The 21948-nt window shown below is 52.3% G+C and overlaps 1 protein-coding gene across 1 annotated transcript in view; it reads right to left on the bottom strand.

The window, feature by feature from the left end:
• The window catches only part of XRN2 (5'-3' exoribonuclease 2), a 33023-nt gene that overhangs the window by 2406 nt on the left and 8669 nt on the right, over positions 1–21948 (bottom strand). Inside the window, exons 14-29 of the mRNA XM_005525487.3 lie at positions 21421–21465; positions 20978–21109; positions 19867–19985; positions 17789–17924; positions 15619–15726; positions 15439–15528; positions 14917–14989; positions 14082–14165; positions 12963–13060; positions 12817–12896; positions 11685–11741; positions 11059–11127; positions 10833–10967; positions 9940–10067; positions 5762–5822; positions 476–614 (exon numbers count right to left, since the gene is read on the bottom strand). Coding sequence (XP_005525544.1) covers positions 476–614; positions 5762–5822; positions 9940–10067; positions 10833–10967; positions 11059–11127; positions 11685–11741; positions 12817–12896; positions 12963–13060; positions 14082–14165; positions 14917–14989; positions 15439–15528; positions 15619–15726; positions 17789–17924; positions 19867–19985; positions 20978–21109; positions 21421–21465 — 1554 coding nt within the window. The remainder of the gene's footprint in view (positions 1–475; positions 615–5761; positions 5823–9939; positions 10068–10832; positions 10968–11058; positions 11128–11684; positions 11742–12816; positions 12897–12962; positions 13061–14081; positions 14166–14916; positions 14990–15438; positions 15529–15618; positions 15727–17788; positions 17925–19866; positions 19986–20977; positions 21110–21420; positions 21466–21948) is intronic.

Here is a 21948-nt window from a genome sequence, read left to right as displayed (position 1 = left end):
GGCATTTTCCTGAACTGCTGACCAAGGCACCTGTGATTTTGGATGAGCTTCTCCCCTCACGTTTGCTTGTTTCCCTTTTGTCACCCAGAGCTATTTCCCCATGGGCCACAAGAACCCAACATGCGCACGAGCAGTTTTCCAGCTCAGAGCAAGCCAGCTGAGGGGAGGAATTTGGGAGGCCGGAAGAATCGACATTTTCACCTCACCGGGGGAACCCCAGAGGGCAGGTTTATGGCAGGCTGGTGGGAATGCTTGCCTGGGGCTGCAGCAGGCTGGGCTGGGACACGTTTGAGGGGCCAGTGGCGGGGGGCAGCCGAGGGGCTGGCCAAGGCTGGGTGTGTGACACGGTGACACCGCCGTGTCACACGGCGTCACAGGAGACCTGCCCGCGCCACGCTCCCTCCCCACGGCCCCGGGAGGGGAAGCCTCGGCTGGGAGCAGAGCACGGCGTCCCCCTGGGGCCCCGCTTTCCTACCTGTCTGCCCCTGTCCATGCGGTCCTCGGGTCTCTGCGGGTATCCCATGGGCCCCAGCCCCTGGTACTGGGCCGGCTGGAACTGGTTTGGGGATTGCAGCATGCGGTTCCAGGCCAGCAGAGGGGTGGCTCCGGCGGTTCTGCGCAGGGAAAGAACACGGCGCTGGGAGCCCTGCGGCGCACTCCCCGCCCCAGCTCCGGGCTGAGCGCGGCCAGCCGGGCACCGGGAGTGGGAACAGCATCCCGAGAGCCCCCGGGCACCGGGAACAGCATCCCGAGAGCCCCCGGGCACCGGGAGTGGGAACAGCATCCCGAGAGCCCCCGGGCACCGGGAACAGCATCCCGAGAGCCCCTGGGCACCGGGAACAGCATCCCGAGAGCCCCCGGGCACCGGGAACAGCATCCCGAGAGCCCCCGGGCACCGGGAGTGGGAACAGCATCCCGAGAGCCCCCGGGCACCGGGAACAGCATCCCGAGAGCCCCCGGGCACCGGGAACAGCATCCCGAGAGCCCCTGGGCACCGGGAACAGCATCCCGAGAGCCCAGGCACTGGGAACAGGAACAGCATCCCGAGAGCCCCCGGGCACCAGGAACAGGAACAGCATCCTGAGAGCCCCTGGGCACGGGAGCAGGAACAGCATCCCGAGAGCCCCTGGGCACGGGAGCAGGAACAGCATCCCGAGAGCCCAGGCACTGCGAGCAGGAACAGCATCCCGAGAGCCCCTGGGCACGGGAGCAGGAACAGCATCCCGAGAGCCCCCAGGCACAGCTGAGCAGGAACAGCATCCCGAGAGCCCCTGGGCACCGGGAACAGGAACAGCATCCCGAGAGCCCCTGGGCACCGGGAACAGGAACAGCATCCCGAGAGCCCCTGGGCACGGGAGCAGGAACAGCATCCCGAGAGCCCCTGGGCACGGGAGCAGGAACAGCATCCTGAGAGCCCAGGCACTGGGAACAGGAACAGCATCCCAAGAGCCCCTGGGCACGGGAGCAGGAACAGCATCCTGAGAGCCCCTGGGCACCGGGAACAGGAACAGCATCCTGAGAGCCCCTGGGCACCGGGAACAGGAACAGCATCCTGAGAGCCCAGGCACTGGGAACAGGAACAGCATCCCGAGAGCCCCTGGGCACAGCCGAACGCTCCTCTCCCTGTTCCTGGACGCTCCCGTGCACCTGTCAGCGGCTCTGCCCCGGGACAAACATGTGCCACACGGGATGGGAGCTGGGGCTTTCTTCTCTGAGGGCCCCGACTCTTTCTGGGAGCCCATTCTTCCCAGTTAATTGCAGGTTGCAAATGAATTCTTACGGCGAGCGTTGGGAATCTAGGGTAGGGGCCTTGGCTGCTTTTTCCCATCCATTATTCTGCTCAATATGTCAGGAGGTCTGATCGGGAAGAAACCTTTTCAAGTTCTATTGATGCCGTTTTCAATTGACCACGGTGACCTAGCAACGTAAGCACTAATTGGCACGGGCTGAGTGACATTTGGTGTACAGTTTAGATGGGAACGCAGATCCCGCAGCCATTGTGGCCCGGCTCGCCGTCCCGGATTACCCACGGCCAGAAATGTCTGCGCTCCCTTCCAGCGCCCGCTGCGACGTGACAATCGGAAAGCGACAGGTACAACACGCCCGGGGCTGTTTGCCTCAAAATATTGAGGGAAATGCTACGGCCCTGATCCGCTTCTTACGGCTGAGGGACAATTCCTGAAAGGACTCGGAGCAGGGGGGTCCTGCAGGACAATGTGATGTTGTGAGGGGAAAAACATGGAGAGCAGACACAGTTAATCCTTCCTGACCCCTGCTGAAGAGGGACTTGGCTGAGCAGAGCAGGGCCAGCCTGGGGGGAGATGGGGACAGCAGCAGCCCTGCAGCCCAGGTTTGGGATCTGGGATGGGGACAGCAGCACAGGTTTGGGATCTGGGATGGGGACAGCAGCACAGGTTTGGGATCTGGGATGGGGACAGCAGCACAGGTTTGGGATCTGGGATGGGGACAGCAGCACAGGTTTGGGATTTGGGATGGGGACAGCAGGCACTGGGAGCACAGGTTTGGGATTTGGGATGGGGACAGCAGCAGCCCAGGTTTGGGATTTGGGATGGGGACAGCAGCCCAGGTTTGGGATTTGGGATGGGGACAGCAGCCCAGGTTTGGGATTTGGGATGGGGACAGAAGCAGCCCAGGTTTGGGATTTGGGATGGGGACAGAAGCAGCCCAGGTTTGGGATTTGGGATGGGAAAAGCAGCCCAGGTTTGGGATTTGGGATGGGGACAGCAGCCCAGGTTTGGGATTTGGGATGGGAAAAGCAGCCCAGGTTTGGGATTTGGGATGGGGACAGCAGCCCAGGTTTGGGATTTGGGATGGGGACAGCAGCCCAGGTTTGGGATTTGGGATGGGGACAGCAGCCCAGGTTTGGGATTTGGGATGGGAAAAGCAGCCCAGGTTTGGGATTTGGGATGGGAAAAGCAGCCCAGGTTTGGGATTTGGGATGGGGACAGAAGCAGCCCAGGTTTGGGATTTGGGATGGGGACAGAAGCAGCCCAGGTTTGGGATTTGGGATGGGAAAAGCAGCCCAGGTTTGGGATCTGGGATGGGGACAGCAGCCCAGGTTTGGGATTTGGGATGGGGACAGCAGCCCAGGTTTGGGATTTGGGATGGGGACAGCAGCCCAGGTTTACCTGCTGCACTACACGTCACTCCTCAGAAGGAGCCATGCTGTGGTTAAAGCCAAGAGCACTTTACATTTGTGGGGACTAAACTCCCCAAATCAACATTCTAAGTTCGTACTGGGAATGAACTAAGCTCATGCTTTGTTCATATTTGCTCCTTTTGATTAAGTATTTTGATTACTAACTCTTTTCCCCTCACAATTCCCAGAAAGCAGCCGACTCTCCAGGAAAAAGCCACTGCTGGCCACGAGGAGAGCTGGGAATTGCCTACAGAGCCCCAGCTCTGGGCTTTCATTAACAATCATGCTGCCTCTACAAGTGCTGCTGATAAATATGACTGGGGCACTTGCTCCATGCCTAGAATGGGGAAGTTTGACACAAACTCCTTTTAATTAATACTTATTTGGCACGGAGTTTAAACTTTCTAAGTGCTGTTCAGTGAGAAGTTGGGATGTTTAACAAGTCAAACACAACATCAGCGCTCTGTTGGGGCACTGGTTGGTGACTTAAACCACCCGAGGGTGGAGATGTGTAACCAAAACAAGAACTGTGCCACCTGGAACCCCCCAGGAGCTCAGGCACCACCCAGAGCTGCAGCAACTCAAACACATCCAGCCAGGTCAGCTAAACTCAATTCACACAGGAAAACATTCCTTGGCACCCCAGCCACGTTGGGAATTGTTTCTGTGAACAGCTTCAGCAGAAAGGATCTGTTTAACCAGATGACACATTTCCACAGCCAGGGAGCAAATCCCTCCCTGTGAACTCTGGGCTGGCTCAGGAGCACGGCAAGGACCTCTGCAGTGCCCAGGAGCGTCAGGACAGGGGGGAGGGACCCCAACATTCCCTTTCCAAGGTGCACCACTAGGTTCAAAAGTAAGAAATCCTGCACAGGAGACAGGAATGGCTGGAGAATTGTGGAGAAGCAGCTTCACACTCCTGCTTTTCTCCCCGGGCCTGGGAAGGAAGAGCCAGCTCTGGGAAGGATGCTGCACCTCTCCATCCCTGAATCAGCACACCTGGCAGGGACAGGGCTCCATGTGCTGCATCCAGGACACGCCAGGCTCCTGGGGCAGGGCTGGCCTCTCCCTCAGCTCCTTGCACAACTCCCTGGCTGCTCTCCCCCAGGGCACCACGGCTCCCAGAGCTGCAGGAGGGGGCAGCAGCTGGGGGAACCAGCAGCTCCCAGGGAATGAACAGGAAGCTGAAAACGCCTTCAACAGGTTCAGACGCCTTTTCCTGCACCAAGTGTCTCTGTGTTTAACCTTCCGCTCAAGCCTCTGTGCCTGCCTCTGTGCTAAGCATCAACATCAGCTCTAAGCACGTTTGATCTGCTCCCCAAATCCAAAACCTTCCGAGAACACGGCCAAAGTGCTTATCCTCCGTGCTGGCAGAGCTGCTCGTACACCCTGCACAGCACAACAAAGGGAAGGCACTGACAAGAGACAGACCTGCAGCAGCCCTTCACAAATACAACTATATAAACTGGATTTAATTAAGGGGTGGGAGTGGCAGCTCCCATGGCCCAAGCAGTATTAAAGTTTGCATTAGGAATGAATCTTGCCTTCGAATATTCCACACGGATGAGGCACAGGACAAGGGAGCCAGGCTTACTTCAGTGGGGATCAAAACGGTTGCCATGGAAAGGGACTGTGGAGAGCTCAATAAATTCCCCCAAAGCCCATATTTTCAATGGTGAAACATTTGCAAATAAACCCAAGGGGGGAAAAAAAAAAAGCTGGGGCTCGGAGCAGAAACTTCTCTCCCTCCTCCATAAGCAGAAATAAATGTCATTATTCATAGCTGCCACAGGTAGCCCGGGCTCAGTGAGCCGCCCCAGAGGAGGGGACACATGTAAAACATCCCTGATTACCAAACCATGTCACATTCCTTCTATTCGATGGCACTTATTGGGCTGCAGATTCCATAATCCTTCCCCGAGTCCCTTCTGCATTTAATTCAGTTCAGCCTTAAGTAGTTAAAGAAACTGTTTTCAGTGGCAACTAATAACTACTGACCTACAGTGACACTGCCCTACAATGGGCTTGTCAGGCCTGAAAAACTTGTACCAAAGAAGCTGATTAGGACTTCAAGAGGTTTGTAGCAAGAATCAATGGCTGGTCTGTGCTAATGCTGCGGCTGCGGCGCAGGAATGATAAAAGTGGAACACCATTAGTTATGCCTCATTAAGCTCCACAGCCCTCCTAAAAAGAAATTTGTTTAGCCTGTCCAAAATCTAATGCAGTTTTAAGCTCTCTCTGTTCAATTTCATAGTATCTCAAAAGCCTCAATAAGATAAAGGCCAAAGAACCAAGAACGGTACCAAAGCACCAACAGTAAAGTTAATTTTGAAGCCTGAGTTTTAATGGAAAGTGTTTTTCCCTCCTTTTTTTTTAATACAAAGTACTCCAGCCTTTTCAAGGAAGAAGCCCACGTAGTGGGCTCTCAAAACATCAGTAAATCATGGACATTAAATTATCTCAGAAAACCTGCCGTACAGCATCCTTCCCACAATTTCAAACCACAATCCTCCACACAGGGAAGGGAAAACCGAACACCAGGAAGGCTGGCAGAGCCCAACCCACCCTTCCCAGGCAGGTTTCACATCCCTCCCGCCTTACCTTTGTGGTGTCTGCTGGAACAAGGGCGTGGGACCTCGCCAGGACTCCTGGGGCCGCAGATCTGGAGGGCAAAGAGAGATGGCAAAGTGAGAGAGAGAGCAAGGGCAGCCTGGGAGCTGTGCTGGTCCCTCTGTGAGCCACAACAGCCCAGGAGCTGTGCTGGTCCCTCTGTGAGCCCCAGGGCTGCCACAACAGCCCAGGAGCTGTGCTGGTCCCTCTGTGAGCCACAACAGCCCAGGAGCTGTGCTGGTCCCTCTGTGAGCCCCAGGGCTGCCACAACAGCCCAGCTGAGGCTGGATGTGCCACAGACACACCCTGACCCACTCCTGCTGCCGGCTCAGACACAGTCCTGCTGCCAGCTTGGTTTGGCTCCAGCACCTCCAATCAGCCTGGTAACAGAGAATTAGGAATTGTAATTGCTAGAGCTGGTGTTGGTTCGTGCTCAGATGCTTCACAGGTGCCTCCTCTTGAATACTTGAAGATGCAAAACCTTGCCTGCCACCCTAACAATTCCATTTAGTATTTGTATCTCTTACCAGTACGTTCATTACTGTATAAAAACCACAGGCACTCAAATACACACCCACCACACACCGTGTTTGTGACCAACAAAGTCAAAACATGGGCCAGTTTCCCTCTGCCTGGGCTAAGCCATTCCATAAAGGCAACCAGAACAATGGCCAGAGCACGGAATAAAGTGGAGGATTCTGTTTTTCTCACGTTTAGGTAAATGCAGTTACATTTAGGATGCAAAGGATGAAGAATTCATTAAGATAAAATATAACTACATTATCACTAAAGGTAGTACAAGTTACCGTGGGCAGCCATAACACACTAATAAAAACCTGTTAATGATGCTCTCGGAGAATGGAATCAGACTGAATTAAGCCCTTTTGGGTAAACCCTCGGCCAGAGCCCCAGAGCTGGCGTGCAGGAGACCACCCACTCGCCCATTGTTTGTGCCACCCAAACCAGCCCTGCACAAAGGCGAGGCAGGAGCAACGCTGCCCTAACGGGGCCGCAATTAAACGCTTGTTGTCCCTCTAAATAACCTGGTCAGCAAACAGGATAAAAGCAGCAGCAGCTCCTCAATAGCAGCCAGGCAGCCCCCGGGGCCAGCGTCAATCAAAAGCTCCGGTTTCACTGACACCTTTGATGGCTTTCAATGGCCTTCAAGTGGGACCTAATTCCAACAGCTGGTTCCAGCAGCTGGATAATGGGCGGCACACCGACACCCTGCCACTGACACAAAATAAACGAGTCTGTGCCTCTCTGCCAGCTCTGCCTGGGCTGTCTGTGGCAGCCCCAGCGAAGAGAACACCCAATGAATTCCCAGCCCCGGCAGCTCTGCTCTTCCTGGGAGCCTGCTGGGCAAAGCCAGCCCGTAATTCCTCATTGATCCCCCATGCAGGGACATTTATTCAGCTTTACACCTGGACACACAGCTCCATCCAGCACCAGGGATGTGAGCCTGGTCCCACACAGCCCGTTACCAACCCAGCTCCTCTCTTCCAGCCCATTTCCAGCCCGAAGCAGGCCAGGGCTGAGGGTGGGGAAGTGGCACTTCCCTGCTGATCAGCCTGGGAACCTCGAGGGCTTTTCCCTGCCCGAACAGGCTGCACCCACACAAAGCCTGGATTCTGGAATACAAGGGCAGGCCAACGGAACCCGCAATGCCGCTTTAGGGGAAAATGTGCAATTTGTCAACTGGAATGTTTTAAAATGTTTCAAAGCAGGCTTGGGACAGCCCCTGAGTCGCACAGCTTTCAGTCCAAAATATCCTAAACTGATTCTGTTTCTGATCATTTCCAAGTTTCACAGACAGCAGCAGCACAGAAACACAGACAACATCTTGTATCCAGCCCCTTCCTCTCGGTGGGAGCAAGGAGCCAGCTCTCCTGCCGTAACCACACCTTTCTGCAGCTCAGTCTGAGCAAGACTTCAATGAAACCATCACCAAAACATTTACATGCCCCCCTACTCATTTGTAGGAATAACCTCGGAGGGAGAGAGTCTGGAGCAGTGAATTGCACTTCACAGAGGTACAGAGCGGGAGAAGGAATGACAATTAACATTTTCTTCAGGCTGCAAAACTTAGGCATTTCCCAGAGCTATGAGGCCAAAGAAACTGCCTTGCCTAGCAGCTCCTCAAGTAACAATTTATCTAATCAGGGTGGCAATCAAAGAGAAGATTTTGTGTTTACTGATTGCACTAATCAAAATGGCTTTTCCAAGGCAGCTAATTGACAAGTTTACTGCCCGCCTCACGAGTCATAAATCAGATGTCCTGCGCCGCAGGAGCCAAAGCTGCCATTCCCAGGGCGCTGCCACCCTGCACTTGACTCCCCAAGTTATCAGCACAGACAATTATTCATCAGCTGAAAATTGGCACATCCAAGGCAAATCAGGGAGCACCGTGAGGAACACCCCCAGCCTCCAGAGGAGGAGATGGCTCCCGGCTTGGCCGCGGCGCCCTCCCGGAGGCTGATTTGCCTGCGGCATGCCCACGGAGAGGGCACTCTGCGGGTGGAAAGCTGCTCTGCACCGGCCCCACCGAACCTGGGGGTTCCACGTGCTGCCCAGCCCAGCCACGGCTCTCTCACAGCTGGCACACTGGGGAGAACCTTGTGTCTGCCATCCGAGAGGCATTCCCGCTTCTCCCGAGTGGATGTTCCGCTGAGGGTGCCGGTGCTTTGCTGGAGGCGCTCGGGGACCGGAGGGTGACCACAGAAGGGAAGAAGATGGCTGCGCTGCTGGACCTGGAGCAGCTCCAGGGACACTGAGCAGAACACCACTGGGGACTGGCCTGAGCGCCCGTGGATTCCCAGCCACAGCGTGCAGGAGCCTCACTGCAGCGGGCTCTGGGGAGCTGCTGGCACTCCTCATCTCCACAGCGCCGCACCCACACAACCCGTAATCCTGCGTGTGTTAGGGTCCTTGGGCAGGCAAACATCCAAAAGGCCAATCCCAGCAGAAATCTGGGGCTACGCCACCTGGAGGTGTTCTTCTAACCCGGGTTTAGCCAGTCTGACTCTAGCTGGTAGAGGAGGAGTTGAGGCACACGTGGTTCGTTCGGCATGCACAGTCCCAGGCGGGCTGGGCTGGGGGCTGACCCTCCAGCCAGGCAGCAGGATGGGTTTTGGGAATGGTTCTAGGGAGCAACACAGCCCTCATGCTGTTTGATCCATCCTCCTGATGGACGCGAGCTGTCCTCGGGCCCCAAATAACGAGGCACTGAAAGTACCCATCTCCAAACTCGAAGTCGAGCTATCAGTTGCAAAGCCTTCACGCCGCAGCCAGCGCAAATGAGAAGTGAAAGTCTAACCTCCTAGGGCAGCTCGGTGTCTCGGCAGAGGAGGAGGAGGAGGAACACAGGCCAGTGAAGGGCCAGAGAACACGTCTGCAGCGTGCAGCACTGCGGTGTCCCACGAGAGCAGGGTGCCAGGAGCGGCTCCGGAGAGCGCGGAGCCCGCGCGGTTGAGGGAGCCTCGGCCAGGCAGCTCCGCCTGGCTCCTCTGCCTGCTGCTCCACACACCAGCAGCACCGCAGCCTCTGCCTCCCGGGGAAGGCAGCACAGGCAGGAGGCAAGGAAAGCCCAAGCAATTGCTCTGAGGTTTGCCAGGCACACCTGCAGAACGGCGAGCGGGCACGGCTGCGGCGCTCCGAGGGGGAGGCAGGCCCGCGTCAAGAAAAGCCTCCAGACAGTTTTCCAAGGCCAACAGATGGACTGGGGTTTCTCCTGCAGCAGTGGCTCTGAGCCTCCTCAGTTAGAAGCAGTCTACGGCACTGGGGGTGTATCAGCCTGCAGGGTGCTGCCTGCTCAGCACAAGGGGCGCGGGTGCCACGAGGACGGGAGCTGGGCAGGCGCCTCCTTGGCAGGATCAGCTCCGGGGCCGTGGGACAGACAGAGCTCTTTGGAGCCTTTCCCACAGCACAGCAGGCCTCAGCAGGAACAGCAGCACTGCTGGGCTCCCAAAAACCTCCCTGAAACCACGTAAATATTCTCTTTCTGGAGATGAATCTGAAACCACGATGCCGGTCTGGTATCTCTGCCTTCCCACTGCCCACGCTCCTCTTCCCAGACCGTATTTCAGCACAGATAAGTAAGTGAAGCAGATGAAGAGAGAGGCTGCTTGGCCCGAGGCAGCTGTGAGAAGCAGGAAGCAGAGGGCACTTACTTGACAGCAGTTTGGGGATCTGCTGCTGGCTGCCCATGAGGGGCCTGGCGTAGGGGCTGCCGTAGGCTCCGAGCGGCACGGCGTTGGGGTACATCCCGGGCATGGCCCTGTCCCTCGGCATCGTGTGCCTGCCACGGGGAGAAACGGCCAGGGAGCAGCTCAGTGTGCTGTGGAGAGCTGCAGCTGCCCCCAGCCCAGCCCAAAACACACACACACACACACACAAGGGTCTGGGGAACCGCTCCCAGGAAATGCTCGGGTTCCCAAGGGCACAGCTGCACTTTTCACCGTGACTGTGATGTGCAGCAGGGCTCTCAAACACAGCCCCAGGACAGCCCTGCTTTTCCTTCCTGCAGCCCCCCACAGCCAAAGGTATTTTCTCTTCCTAAGGAGACACTCCAGAGTTTAACCTCATCTGCCACTCTCCTTTAAAACACAGTCTCTTCTCTGGCTCTGATAAATGTATGGCTCCTCGCACTCCCCCCAGTATGGAAACCCATTTAATTTTTAAAGCTTCTTCGTTTATAAAAGCTTAAAAGACATTCCTGTCTTCATTAGCAGTCTTAATTATCACATGTGCACAACGTTCTCATTGTACCTCCATACGACAAGCAAGTTTTAAAAAACCCCAAACAACAGGGAAGTGACTTAGAACTATTTAGGAGGGGAAAAAAAAAAAAAAATAAATCAAAAAGCGAACAAGGCGTTACTGCAAAATCACTGCAATGTTTTCAGCAACGTGGAATTTAAATCTCACAGGCTGAGGTGTCCAACATGGAAAACCAGCACCTGGGCTTGGGCACTCCATGCCCATCCCTTTCTTTTTTTTTAATTTGAAAAGGGAAAAGGAGGGCAGTCACCCCAGCGAGGCAGCAGCAAGCCCACGGCCTTACCCCAAGGTTCTGAACGCTGACTGGTCCAAATGCACCGGTTTCCTGTCCCTGTTAAAGCCCAGCTGTGGTCTCCAAGGCCTGCCATCATTGTTGGTTTTTTCCCAGTCTCCTGGCTTCAGAACTGGAGCAGGTTTCCTGAGCAGTAAGAACAGTTCCATAAATACTTATCGGAGCAAATACACAGACGGATAAATCCGAATTGAATGATTTGAAAGCTGACACTTACTTTGCCCCAGGTAACACTGTAGCCTTGAAAACAAAGTCTTCAGCAAATTGTGGGTCTTTGAATGAGATGCTGGAACAAAGTGTTTGAGGATTAGGTTCATCGCATAATGGAAACAAAATGAAACGGTAATCACTGCTTTATTACCGTGAAATCTAAAAGCAAACAGATGAGCAGAATAATCTCACTCTTCCTGCTGGAACTCGTGTTTTCCAGGCCCAAGGAAGAATGAGGCCACGAGGAAAGAGAATAATGGTTCTGTGGAACACTCATCCCGAGTGACACAGCCTGAGGAGCGGCGCCCTGACTGCTCGTACCACCTCCAAAGACAGGGGGAAAAACCCTTGTGACACAGGAACAGGGGATGGCACAGAACAATGTGACAGCGGCAGATGGAAAAGCCAAACCCTTCCTTTAACTCATCACCCACAGGAACTACATCCCCATTCAGGACATCCTTCCTGCAGCGTCCCGACAAAGCATAACTCAGCATCACCTCCCACCGCTCTGCACAGCTGTGCTGCTGGAACCAAGCTGTGCCTCTCTGGAGATAAAAACTGCACAGATCACAAGAGGTTTGCAGTGTTTTGAGTTGCACAGCCTTGCAGGAAAGCCCAGAGTTTACTGACCTGACTGCAGAGTTCTGTGTCAGGTCCCGCAGCATGGGAACAGGAGACTGCACCACCCTGGTGAAGGGAAAAACCTCTGTCAAAACACCAGGGAACACACTCCTCTCCTCTCCTCACCTCACCACCTGCTGCTCTGCCAACTAAGCCTGCAAAACATTCATTTCAAAGTTAACCTGCTTTTCCCCTAAACCTAGTGCTTCCATAAGCACTGGACTGACTGAATCCTTATTTCTTAATGCCACCTGTTCTGCAGCTGAAGTGTGGGGATTCTCTAGGGTCTGTCCCGGGAAGGCGAGGCCAGAAGAGGTTTCTTCCCCCTGTTCCCTCCAAGAACAACTCTGACTTGGTGATGTTCTTCACAACCATGACAAGAATGGAGAAATACCCATTTTCTGTCCAAACAAACCAGTGTTTGTGCACTTGAAGCAAACGGGGCACTGAACACCTGCTTGTGTCCCTGTACAGTCAGAGAAACGAGGGTGTCCCCTACAAGCTGAAGATTACGCTGATCATTCCCCAGGCTGCATGCATTCTCTACAAGACTAAAAATGTGAGTGTTCTTAGTATGTGTAGCTGGGAGCAGCCCTGGTTTTAGTGCTGCAGACTAAGTGGACAGAGCCAAAAGACGTCTAAGCTATCGGTGCCTGGATTTTTCTCTGATGTAATGCAGATTAGCATATAAAAAGCAGAGTTTTGGGGTTTTCAGGCAACGTGCACTAATGGGAAGTCACACCAGCCCACATTAACATCCACACAGAAGCAGAGAGGCCAAAATGTGACCCTGCTGAGCAAGGCCACTGAGCACTACCGCTTTTATCACCCAGGCCTTGTTCACCTCATAAAACAATAACTGAACGCATAAACAGCAGCCTTCCACAGGCGGAGCGACAAACAAACAAACATTCCTCAGCAAATAAACAAAAGCACTGGAGTGCTTTAAAAGCCGGGCTGAGAGGTTAAAGAGATGGGGCCAGAGGAATGCAGGTTTCGCTCGCTGCAGGTAACACAGGCTGCTCTGAAGCCTCAGCGGCGCAGGCGTGGCCGTGCCGGGAGCCGTAACTCGCTCCTCGTGGGCACGGCACATTGCAGCCGCCCCGAGTGCAGGAGGCAGCCCTTCAGAGGGGACACTCACTGGTCTGGGAGGACGGCGTTGTCGTTCAGGGTGAGCTTTCCCTGGATGCCGTGGCACAGCTCCGGCGGGATGTCCACTGCCTGCGGAGGAAGGGGTGTTCAGCTGCGCCCTGCCCTCGCCGCTCCCGCCCAGCAAGCGTCACCCACCTCGCCGCTCTTGCTCTTGTACTGCTCCACGATGAAGTCACACAGGGGATGGTGCTTCCCCACAAAGAGAACGTCACCGCCCAGGCTGTTCCTCCTGCCTGCAGGGTGGAAACGGGGCCAGAGCTCAGGGGGAGAGCGAAGGAAGGAACGCAGCGAACCAGCAGCGCTCTCCCGGTGACACTCCACACCAGGCAAGGCTCCCTGGGATTTAGGAGCGAGCTTTGACTGCTCCCTGGGATTTAGGAGCGAGCTTTGACTGCTCCCTGGGATTTAGGAGCGAGCTTTGACTGCTCCCTGGGATTTAGGAGCAAGGACTGCTCCCTAAGAACACGGCAAAGACGGTGTCTGCCCAGAGCAGGACGTGCCCGGTCCCAAGGACAGTGAAATAATGGGAATCTTGTGTTTGGAGGAGAAAGGCTGAATTTAGAACAGAGTAACACTGCAGATACATCAGAACTGATAAAAACCAACCCCAAACCCCCCACAGCTCCACAGGTTACCCCCAGGAAGCAGATGTTATTTCTGTACAGCGCAGAAACAAACACTGGCCTTTGTAAGATGAACAAGTGTAACAAAACCAATCCGCTGAGGATCGCTCTGATTGCCAGCAGCCCCCCCTGAGGAAGGGGCTGCCATAAACTCAAACCAAGCAAACTTCGAGGACACCGTGTTCATTTATGGTGAAATTCATAGGTGCCAACAAAGCACCTCAATTCTCCAACAAAACACCCCAATTCTCCAACAAAACACCCCAATTCCCCAACAAAACACCCCAATTCTCCAACAAAACACCCCAATTCTCCAACAAAACACCCCAATTCTCCAACAAAACACCCCAATTTCCTAACAAAACACCCCAATTCTCCAACAAAACACCCCAATTCTCCAACAAAACACCCCAATTCTCCAACAAAACACCTCAATTCCCTAACAAAACACCCCAATTTCCTAACAAAACACCCCAATTCTCCAACAAAACACCCCAATTCTCCAACAAAACACCCCAATTCTCCAACAAAACACCCCAATTCTCCAACAAAACACCCCAATTCTCCAACAAAACACCTCAATTCCCTAACAAAACACCCCAATTCCCTAACAAAACACCCCAGTTCTTACTCTCTTCGGGAGTGAGGTCAGGGTACACTTCCTCCAGGGCAGCTCTGAGGCGTCGCTCATCCACGAAGGGCAACAAGGCCACACCTGGAGAAACCAAGCCAGTGTTTCCTCACACTTGTTGAACAAACACACAACATCCCCAAAACCAGACACCAGCACGGCAAGCTCTGGAAAGATCCCCTAGCCAAGAAAGAGCTAGAGCACCATGATTCTGAAGTCAGATCTTTCTGTGGCTTTATTCAAACAAAACCTGTTGCACTCACGCTGAAAACCTCAAACTTTACCTGCAGTGTAAATTACACCCAGCCACAGTCTGGCAGACCTTGGGAATTAATATTCTCTAAAGAAAGGGAAAGCTGCATAAATGCTGTAGCTCTTTTTCCATTCTTTGTGTGCTCCAAAATATTTCTATATTCCCCAAGGTATTTCTGGCACAGTACTAATGAGCCACTGATTGAGCAGAACAAGATCCATTAATTAAATGCAAAGGAGACGAAAGACAATTACACACTGAGGCTGATAAAAACAGAAGAATGATTAATCTAGCTCAGGACAAATGAACAAATCTAGAATGCCTGCTGAAATTACCAATAAGCATTGCCAATCCAAAACCAGTTACTGAACCATAATTTGCTCTTCATACTAATTTCTTTTCAAAAATACACCTGCTGTAAAACACTTGTCTCCACAAGAAGAACCACAAGTTACCTTTGTGACTCGCTGCAGTGTTTTCTCACTGACAAAATTTTCCAATTTCTTTCTATTTTTACAGGTTTTTAAGACAAATGTCTAAAAATTAAAAAAAAAAAAACAACAACAAAATATGAAGTTTCACCTTGCCAAGCATACTTCTTCCCATTCAAATCAATAGCAAAATCTTCAGGGTAGAAGTCAATGATGCTTGATTCCTGGAATTAGAAAACAAAGATCACCCTTCAAGCCAACTTTGACACGGGCTCAGAATGTCACGTGGTGCCAAACACAAAGGTCTCTGCTAACAGGACCAAAAATTCATTAAAAGCCAGTTAAACCCAAAGTGAGGATGGGCATTACTCAGAGATTTAAAGTAAGAAGTTAAGGAGGAGAGAAAAATTAGGATAAGGAGGAGAGCTAATTAGAGTAAGTTACCTGCTCCCCAGGTGAGTTTTGGATGATTTCTGTAAGAAACAAAACCACTGGAAGTGCAAGAGGGCTGGGAAATGTCATCAGAATTCCAAGAAATCACTTCCAAGGATTTTGAAGAACCACTGCAATCTCACAAAACCTTTCCCTCCCGCTCTGCAGCATTTCCCCTGCCCGAAGTGAGGAGCAGCAGGTCCTGCTCACGGCACTGCAAGGTGAGCTGAGGGATTCTCACCGGGTCTGTCATCAGCTTCCTCCAGGTCGGCGGCAGGAAGTTCCCACTGGCGGCCGGGAACACCCCCATCAGCTGTTCCAGAGGCTTGAACTGTTGGGAGAGAGCAGCCAAGCAGGTGTGGGACACTTGGAATGGGAGGGCAGATCGGCAGTGGGTGAAGGGATAAATCAGGAGCCCTACCGGTTTGGAGCCCTTCTCAAAGTCCGAAGGCATGTCCGCAATGCCCTCGAAGTCCGAGGCAAAGGGAGCGTAGTGGAAAGGGTAATACCAGTTCCAGGATGCACAGCCCTGGGGCAGGGAGGGGAGAGACACAGAGTCAGATGGAACAGCAGATTAAAATCAAGCAGCCCAGTCAGCAGACATGCCAACACGGCAGAGAGCAGTTTCCACTCCTGCTTCCCACGGCAAAATGCCGCCGTAGGCCGGGGAGGCGCGGGGGCAGGCACCCCCAGCACGCCCTGCTGGCTGGGCAAACCTGCAGAGCATTTGCTGCAGCTGTGCTGAGAAGCATTCTGCCTTTCACTGGTGCTTCTCCCTCCAGCACCAGCACCACTGCACACCCGGGGCAGCGCTTTGCTCCTCCCCTCTCCTTCCCCGGCCTCCGGCAGCGGGGAACACACAAAGCGTGTCCTCGGAGAGGAGGGAGCCAAGAAACTCAAAACACACCAGAACACCGTGCACCTCGCGAAGGAAACGTGGCTCCTGAGGGCCCAAGTCAAGCTTTCACCTCCTCAGCTATTTTTCTTAGCAGCACCACTTGAAACAAAAGCCCACTACGGTTTTGACTTCCAGTTCTGAACAATTAAATGTCAACGAGGCTCCTCCAGTGATATTTTTGCTACCAAATTACAGCACCTATGATTATTCGCCGCAGTCCTTCAGACAGACTCAGAATGTTTCAAAAGCCAGGTGGATTGCCATCATTTTTTTTCCCCCCCCCCCTCTCCAAACAGATGTTCCCTCTAGTGGGACATGCCCTGCATTATTAGCTTTCAGTAGGAATAGAAAGGCACAAGTTCTGTGGACAGCCAGCTGTAGCTACTGGAGTCCATTTTTATGATGGGGAAAAGAAAAAAGGCCCAACAAAGATCCTCAAGCAAACCTATTTTGAAGTCCCCCCTGCCCATTTCCATATGGACAGGGAGCGATTTTCCAGCTGCTCCATCCCCACACAACAGACTGGGATGGTTTTGTGCTCTGGTACCACTGGAGGGGACACTCTTACCTACAGCTCACCTGAAGGCTCATTTCCAGCCCGCCAGGCAGACGGGCACGTAGAGCTGCGGGAAAATACCCTGGCATGGTTAAAAGCCCACGGAATTCCTGGGAATTCCCACCTCTCCAGGCATCCAGGTGACATCTTGTTCTTTGCAAAAGGAGGTCATGCACACGAGGACGTGGGGAACTCAGCTGTCCTCCAGACCAGCTGCACCACAACTTGCAAACCTTCAGCTCGATGATTTTCATCCCCCCGTAACACATGAGCCAGAGCACAAACTCAAGGAATGGTTGGAGCAGGAGGGAAAGGCACACATTCCCATTTTGTTCCAAGGGGGGGGGGAGTGAAAAAACCTACTGTAAACTGTGTTTTGTAGGCACGTGGGGTATCTGCCCTGCCTGTGCTCCCAGCTGGACAGCTGGCAGCCACCGAGGAAAAACAGGAAGTTTTGGGAACACGGCCCCGTGTGGAAGCTCCAAATTCCTGCTGAGACAGACAAACTCCATGGCTGGAGCACATTGTGCTCCCAGGTCACACAGCCAGGCTGACTGACTTTGCCTTCAGGGCACGGAGCTCCTTATTAGCCATCAGTGCAACCAACCCCAGCATGGCTCACTAATCTCTTGCCAATCTGACATCTCAATTATCAACAGATTTAAATCGGATACAGATTACTTCAATCACAACACACTTCATGGAGCAGCACCACAATCTAGGAGGAGACTGACAGCTCTGTCCCTCGCCAATTCTTGCTGGCATTTCACAGGCTTTGTCCTTGGCTCTCTCATTTAGTCACCCGCAATGTCACTGTTTGTGGGCAAGGGAAAACAGCAGTGCACCAACAAGCGCTGCTACTGCACCTGAGAACCAGAACCACTGAGGCTGGGAAAGACCCCTGAGATCAGGGCCCAAGCCTGTGAGCAAACACCACCTTGCCAAGCAGATCAGAGCACTGAGTGCCACGTCTGGCCGTTCCCTCGGCAGCTCCGGGGATGGTGAAACTGCATCCGCACCCCCAGTGGCAAACAGAACGGGCACACGTTTGTTTTGCACCTCCAAAAAAACCCCACAGCTTTTCCAAAAGGAGCTGAAACAGGACCGAAACACATTCAGGCAGGAAACTTTGGGTACCTGGTAATAATATCTGAGAACCCAGCAAAGGCCTTCCACGTAGGACTGCACAACCTTGCGACGGAATTTCTCGTCCGACGCGTCCACGTCGAATTTGTTTTTATAGTAGCGCTGCTTCCAGCCAGTTTCCCACAGCCTGCAACACAACACATGGATTTTCACACGGATGGGCACCTTGACAGTCTGAATTACAGTGGGAGACGCAGCCACCAGCTGCCGTTTGTACACGTTTCAATGAAAGCAGGAAATGTGGTGCTCGGCAGCAACAGTGAAACGTGACTGCTGGCAGAGCTGACAGAGCTTTCCTGCTACCCCAAATACAAAGGCAAGCAAACACTCGGTCCTGAGAGACCAGGATTTTCCAGGGCCAGAGGGGGACACTGGGAGCGCAGGAGCCACCTCAGCCACAGTCCCTCCTTCCTTCACACAGCTCCCCCTCACGTCTGTCCGCAGACGGGGCAGGGAAAACAAACCCCGGCTCCTCTTTCACACACGGGCAGCTGCACCCTTCGGCTCGGCTGCATCACGTCAGCAAAGGCCCAAACTGCTCAAACCACACCATGCCTCAATCATGATTCCTTCTCTTACGCAGAATTCTACCCCAAACCACTCCAAGAAGTCTCCTTAAGCTGACACTGGTCAGAGTCTGCCAGAGCCCTAAATCCTGTGTATGGAGCTCTAGGAGAGAGCCACGATCCACTTATGATTCCTTGCAGGATGCACAACCCTTGCCTCCAGACAGTTGCTCAGGACGCTTCCTAAACCCTTCCGAGATGATTCACGCTGATGAGCAGGCAGGGAAGCCAAGAGATGCCTTCAAGTTTTCCAGAAAAGCAGGTGAGCAAGGACAGATCTCCTGGCACTGAAGGCTTGAGGGATGGAGTCAAGAACATCTGCAGGCTCTGAGCTGCCTGGCAGACAGACACTTGCATAAATTCAAACCACTTTTCTGTGAGATAAAACCCATCTGTAGCCGACTGCAACAATTTGTTCTGGTTTCAGAGTCATTCCAAATACAGCCTATATTCTCACAAGCAGCGTGGTGGTTGTATCTAGGACATCAATGCAGCTCTTTATATTTACAGTGGCAAGCACAGAGTTAATTTCCACTCAGAAAAGAACACGAAAAAATATTCTGAGCTACAAAAGCTTAAAAAACTGTGGTTGAATGTAGCACATCCTTTTCCTTGGCATTACCAACCCCGTCAGAACCACTGCTGCTCGTGAATCACCACAGTTCATTCATACTGTTCAAGCTTCTTTTAGCAGCTCTGCTAACACTTGGATGGAAATCAGATGGAATCACTTATCCATAAAATTTATGATTTTATATAAAAATTCTGCTTGCCCAATTAAAAAAAATAAGCCAGTTCATTGAGATATAGACACACACAGGACAGAAAATAAGAACGAGAGCAAGAATTGCGATATTGGAAGAGCTGATGGGCCACGTGTCACAAATACACTGTGATGACTGCGACCAGAACTCCGCAGGGAAAGAACCCCGAGTGCTTCCCCACGTCCACCCCTGGTGTGACTCCACAGGAAACAAACCCCCGTGGCTGCACTTCTCAGAAGAGCTGCTGCCAGGGCCTTCACCTCGACTCCAACAGCGAGAGCTCCACTGAAACCCTCGGGCAGCGCAGGCTCCCTGGTGGCCAATTCCCAGAAAATTCCTGCCTCAGCCGTGCCAGGCTCAGCCCTCCCGAGCCAGTGCAAGAAGGCAGAGGTGGAGGAGCCCAGGAGCACGCAGGGCTTCGGGCTGCCAGGCTGCAGGAGCAGAGCATTCCGCTCACATAAGCAGGGCATGTCTCGCCAAGCCGGTCTCGGAGGGAGCGGAGGCTCGCAGGCTGCAAACCTGCACGCATACTAATCTGGACACTTAGCTGGAGCAGCCAGAGCTCACCCAGCTCACTGGAATTTACTGGATATCCTCACCCTCCACACATTAATTACCGCTGGATAAAAAGATCACAGAAAAGCATCCGAAGGCAGCGCTGCACTGAGCTAAATGGCATTAATTAGGCTGCATCTATCTCGGCAATTTGCTAACAAAGTGCCACAAAAAATGGATTCACCTGATATTATCCTCTGGCTCAGGTTCACTGTCACTGTCCTCAGCTTTCCTCTTAATTCCTGCTCCCAGGGACGGGCTGCCATCAGGAGTCAGGCTGGTGTTCGGAGACGCTGCCGTTGTCTAGGGTCAGAATTATTACAGATAAATAGGGGAAGCGGGGGAAGAGGAGGATTTATTAGGCTTTTAAAACTGAAGTTAAAATTAACAGCTCTGTGATAATCACAGGCCTTCTCTTCAGCTCCAAAAAAACTCCAGGCAAAAGCTGCACAAGCCGTGACCCATCCAAGGCAAGGGGAGAAAGGGAAAAACCTCGTCCCTGTTAAAAGGTGGGCACGGATGCACAGAAGCAGAGGTGGCACTGGCATTGAGAAAGAACAGGATGCAATCAACAACACAGCATGGATTGATTAAAAAAACGCCATTCTGGATATATTCCAGCTCTGGAACATCACTGCAGCCGCTGTTACAGCTTCCTTTTGTGGCACTAGTGAAAGAAAGGTGCTTCCAGCTCAGAACTGCCAGAAATACTCCGAGTTCTTTCACAGCTGGTCTCTTAAACTCCTCTCAAATTTATCTAATATTAGAGCCTAAAAGAAATGTCTCCTGTTCCATAAAGAAACTGATTTTTGTAACTCAGGGGGAAAAAAAAAAAAGTTTTGACATTAAAAGTGAAGAGCGACAGAAATTATACCTTGAAAAAGCACATTGTATTTAAACCTCAGAGACAGAACACACATCTCTATGATGAAAAGAACTTTTAATTTGTTTGCTGTGTTTGGATGAAGATTTATACCCAGAAAGAAAATATTTGTCATAATTGTTATTTAAAGCTAACAGAACTTCCAACAGAGCACTTCTTTCCAGTTTTCCCTCACTAACACCTTGCCCAAAACCTCATCCAAGTTCCTCCCTTCCCCAGGGAAAAGCATCATTCCAAGCAGAAACGAAGAAGACAATCTAAGCAGGCTTAGAAAAACCAGCTATTAAAAGCCACTTCCTTGAATAATAATGTTTGAGGCATCAGCTTTTCAGGAAAACTCGAGGAGGCAGAGAAGAAGGTGCCTGGAGTAGCAGGGGCTGCGATTGTTTCCTTCCTCTGAACATCTACTCACAGAGTTCTGCCTGTCGTGCATCCTCATCTCAAAGGCAGCTTGTCGAGGGTTACAGATTGCCTGAGGGCTGGATCGATTTCCCAGGGCTTGAGGGGAGAACTGGCCACCAGGAATAAAGGAAGGCTGATCCCTCTGCAAGATAAACACAGGAGGCTGCTGAAAGAGCTGTGCGATCTCCCCCGGCACGGGGTGGGGCTCTCCCACGGTTTCCAGGTGAACGTTACGGGGAAATGAATGTACAGAGGCACATTTTCCAAATACTGAATAGAAAAAAAAAATAAAAAAATCAGCCCCATTTAAATTTTTTAAACTTTGAAACAGTTTACACACAGGCCAGCAAACACCACGATTACAGCTGCAGTTCCCAAGCCAAAAAAATCCCAAAACTAAAGCAGACATTTAAATTCTCGCTAGTTTCTTCGCTGAATAAGGAATTCACTTACCTTCAATCTCTTCCTTTTCTCCTTTTGCCGTCTTTTAAAGTTATCCTAAATGAAGAACAAAGGGAAATAAAGTCAGTCAAGGACACAGATTCCTTGGCAAATGGTTTCATTATCATCCTCAACTGACTGTGCCACAAGTTAATAGGGAATGTTCTGAGACAGGGGTCAATCCTTGTGTCTGTAAACCCAACAGAAATGGGATGGAATTTTCTACCCTACCCTGAAAATCTATGGGGGAAAAACCCAAAGCTCAAAGCCCCAGAAGTTTGGTAGTGATTTCAATGATCTGCTAAATTTAGCTGCAGCCTTACTCGGGGGGTGACAGCAGTGTCAAAGCACGCAGACCCCTGCCCAAAACAAATGTCAGAGAGACATTACAGTCTTAGAAATAGGAAAACTATTTTTATTGTTAGGAAGGGTATTTCTTATTCTGTTACTCCTGGGCCAACTGTAGACTTAGAACATCAAAGTGGCATTTCCAGGAAAATAAACTCAGCTGGAAGCACAAAGTTCTTTTTTTGAGCCTGG

Source organism: Pseudopodoces humilis, chromosome 3 (genome assembly GCF_049639895.1).
Source record: "Pseudopodoces humilis isolate 2021_Gansu_Grassland_sample_001 chromosome 3, ASM4963989v1, whole genome shotgun sequence".
In the NCBI taxonomy this organism is placed as follows: domain Eukaryota; kingdom Metazoa; phylum Chordata; class Aves; order Passeriformes; family Paridae; genus Pseudopodoces; species Pseudopodoces humilis.
Note: the sequence above shows the minus strand (reverse complement) of the source record. Positions and strands in the feature narration are given on the sequence as shown.